Below are 3,627 nucleotides of genomic sequence, written 5' to 3'. Positions count from 1 at the left end.
TTTATGAGTTTGATATGTGCCGTAAACCTGTATTTTGCTCAAAAATTGCTCAGAAAAGCGAAAATCTTGTTTTACTCGGGAGCTCCGAGACAGAGCGTCGAAAAAGCATTTAGTATCTGTGATGCCAATTATTCCGGTATTCATAGAGTAATAATTTTTTTTAAACCATTTGAGAGTAGGGACATGTCACTTTGTATAAGAAAGTAAATTTAATCATTGAAAATAAAACACGTCCTATTGATTTGACAAAAAGACTGAAAACGAGAGAGTTACGTGATTCTGACCTTAGGGACAAATTCTGACAATCTCTACCAACTTCATCAAATTTATGTCTCTCTCATTGCTTAAGTCTATCTTTATTTTTCATTATTTTCACTTTGGACTCATAGCTTGCTTATCTTTACAATTGTCTTCTTTTTCAATAATTAGAGTGTCATTACTTTTTTTTTCATCTTTTTGTTTTCAATCTAAAAGTTCTTTATCCAGCACTGAATAGCTACGCTTTTCAAAATAACAATAGGGAGATTATTACATCTACAAATCAATTCTTCTTCGAAAGCCACGTGCTAATCGTAAATCTGCCCTAGGCGTCCACGTGATAAGCGTGGGTACGTTCTATGTCAACGGCAGCCACATTCTGTGGCGACCATGTCTCGGTATTGGCGCAGGATCACGTGACCGTCTTTCTTAAAGTACATGATTCCCAGCATATCGGTGCTGAAGTTTGTTGCGACGCAGCAGTTAAGCACTACCTTGCCTCCTCCATCCATCCGCTCCGCAGCCAGGGAGCGCACCACGGCATGGTTGCTGAAACTGGCGGCACCAGCAGTCAGGTCACACTTTCCCACACAGTCATAGGCGTTGAACGAGAGCGGTGCGATGAGGAAGTTCCCGAAAGTCTGCTTGGTGTTGATATGCAAGTCACGTCTGGTGCACAGATCAGTGTCGTTGGTAGATGGCCGGGAATTTGTCTTGTTCATACCAATATCTCGACGAAGCCGACTAAAAGAAGCACAAAACACTCTATTTAAGTTCTGTATTTGAAAGTGCGTTCTTATGATCCCCCACCCCACCCCACTCGGTGGCAGCTTGTGGAGAAGTCAGAGGAACTGGGGAGAACAAAAGCTATTCGCAAACTCGCCAGGCCTACAGAAAGATCACTGGTCTATTTTAAATGTGAATAGGGAAGCTGTTTCGTAATTTCCAAGTTATTCTGATGATCTCCCAAAATTCGATTGGATAGTTCAATCTGAACAGGGAAATGTGGTGTGTTTCCGGAATAAAATGTCAATATTTATTCTCATGTCAATATTTATTTGAGGACAAAATTAGTGTCCGACCGAAAGCATGTGAAGAAAGGAAAGAGAAGATTGAGTGAAAGAAGCATTTGCTCACCTCCCCAAGAAAGGATCGTACTCAACTTCCTGAAGCTGCCTACCGTCAGTGTAAACAACCATGAATACTCCATCTGAGTTCCTATTTGTTGTGTTGGAGATCAGAGGTTTTGGAACAGAGTCATCGGCTGAGTGTGACACTACTTTGACCTGAACCTCATGGACTGTGTCAATGGATTGAAACCATTGAACAACGGCTGTCTCGACCATTGGGAACACAATCCAGTTGGGATCTGCTCCTTGAAGTGCAGATTTGGTAATGAGCCTGCCTGTTTTCTTGTCGTAAAGGCCACAACTACCTAGTTTATCATCACTGAAGACCTGTCCAACGATTTTTTGAAAGTTTATCCTGATTTCGGCCTTTTCGACGTGTTCTTTAGGATCAATCCCCTTCACGTCGAAACGGATGAGTTTGGAAGCGGCATCAACTGCAAGTAGAAGTCGAATTGTTTCTGAATTAGGTGTTTGATTTTTTTTTTTTGATTCCAGTTAATTATTGTCATCTTAATTTTTTTGTGCTTACTAGTTTCACCTTTTGCTTTGTTTTATTGTTCGGTTCAATTTGGGCGCATTCCTTGGGATGTATCCAGCTCGCTTTGAAGCAAGAGACTTGGATTCTATGCATCCACTCACAAAAAATTTGGCAAACAGTTCAGATACGGTAATTGTTTATTAATTGAAATGTATATGTTGGTAAAAGTCAAATTAGATGGTTGAAAATGGATGAAGATTTGATTGAGTGGTTTTAAATATAAGGAAATAGGGATTCAGGAACTGCTACTCTCTCTGAAACCTTTCGGTCATCAAACAGATGCGTAAATTCCCTTAAAATCATTGAAATAGCACCAAATTTTTAGGGTGATTGCCTTGTTTCCTATCGTAAATGTTCAAGGAACAACGCTTTTAAGAGCATTAATTATTCTGATTTGGTTGCGAACAGAGAAACTGCTTCTAAAATTTAATTCTCCTAACTTGTCGGTTTCACTAATCTAAAATTCTTCGTTAAAAAAAGACAATTATTCATCATACCATTTCCCTGAACGGAGTGGATGATTTCTGAAACTGTGGAATTTGTCGCTTTAACCTGCCCGTCGTCATAGAAATAGTCGTGATAAAGATTCCTAAGAAAGATTTCTGCAGCTCCTCCTGCAGTGAAAACTTTTCCAACTTGAAAACCATGGTTCTTTCCTGTATGGGAATTTGTATTCACTTGAGCCCGCCCGTGATTTTGCGGTCGCCCATTCGAGGGACTCAGTAAGTGTAGCAAAATCAGTAGCATACCGGAGTACGACATACTTTTTTCGGACAGATACATGTTCATAGGGTCCACAGATGATGGAAAATGAACGTGAGTGTCATTCCGTCGGTTATATATGCTCTCAGGGTGATCTTGGCTATTAACTGAAAACTATTTATAATTCATACGTTAATAGATTTAAAGAAATTAGTTTATCTTAAGTGATGGCCGCACTGAGAGGCTGTTTAATGCCGAAACGTTGCTATTTGAGATACTGAGCGCTTTTAACTGAAACTAGAACATCCGAATAAGATCAATATCTGGTTCATAGCAACTGCTTAAATTAGAAATTTGTTGCGTGCACAAGGGTAGGCTTCTGCCGACCCTTGACTGATAGGGAAACCACAGTTACAAAGTTTGCACGTTTGAACGAAAAAAATCGATCTCTGGGCGCTCAGGTGATTATGATTAGAAATCAGCACAACAAGGTAGTGTTTCAGCTAAGATATTTTTGTTCATTTTCCCCGTTTTTATACAAGGAGATCCACCGGAGTAATTTCCGGTTTTTCTTAGCAAGTGTGTCCATTTTAGCACAAACAGGCCTCTGCTCTAGGAACTAAACACGACACTCTACAAGGCAACGAGGATTATTACGTGAATAGGAAAATCTATTAACAGTTTAGCTCGGCAAACGGGAAAACGACCGCTGAGCTCTGCTGAGTGGTGCAACAAATTATCCGAGAAAACAGCGCTCAGGGAAAAACTGCACGTGATTGTTTCTCGCTCTCCAATTTTTCTGCGCTGCAATTTTTTAACGAAATGTTTAGAAAAACACATGAAAGTATACTTAATTATCTAAACCAGCTCTGCCGTTTACAAAGAAAAGGTTACGTTTTGCATGCTTTGACATTGGATATTGTATTTTCGAACTTATTTTTCCCGGAAATATGGCATTTCAACTCTTCCGTTCTTAAGTTTGACTCAACGTTATCGACT

General features: G+C 39.8%; 1 protein-coding gene across 1 annotated transcript; it reads right to left on the bottom strand.

The window, feature by feature from the left end:
- Positions 1-381: 381 nt before the first annotated feature.
- On the bottom strand, positions 382-2,709 carry LOC131781725 (growth/differentiation factor 6-A). Its single transcript, XM_059098437.2, has 3 exons — positions 2,424-2,709; positions 1,396-1,822; positions 382-1,002 (listed from the first exon to the last, which is right to left on the bottom strand). Exons 1-3 carry the CDS (start codon positions 2,707-2,709, stop codon positions 621-623), a joined length of 1,095 nt encoding a protein of 364 aa, XP_058954420.2. The 3' UTR covers positions 382-620.
- Between the last annotated feature and the right edge of the window lie 918 nt (positions 2,710-3,627).

The sequence above is a fragment of the Pocillopora verrucosa genome, chromosome 5 (genome assembly GCF_036669915.1).
Source record: "Pocillopora verrucosa isolate sample1 chromosome 5, ASM3666991v2, whole genome shotgun sequence".
Lineage (NCBI taxonomy): Eukaryota > Metazoa > Cnidaria > Anthozoa > Scleractinia > Pocilloporidae > Pocillopora > Pocillopora verrucosa.
This window is presented reverse-complemented; position numbering and strand designations above follow the sequence as displayed.

Coding starts and splice junctions, on each gene's coding strand:
- LOC131781725 (XM_059098437.2), bottom strand. CDS start 2,709: ATGTATCTGTCCGAAAAAAGTATGTCGTACTCCGGTATGCTACTGATT. Junction 1,823..2,423: donor CCACTCCGTTCAGGGAAATG/GTATGATGAATA, acceptor TTCTACTTGCAG/TTGATGCCGCTTCCAAACTC. Junction 1,003..1,395: donor TACGATCCTTTCTTGGGGAG/GTGAGCAAATGC, acceptor TGCTTCTTTTAG/TCGGCTTCGTCGAGATATTG.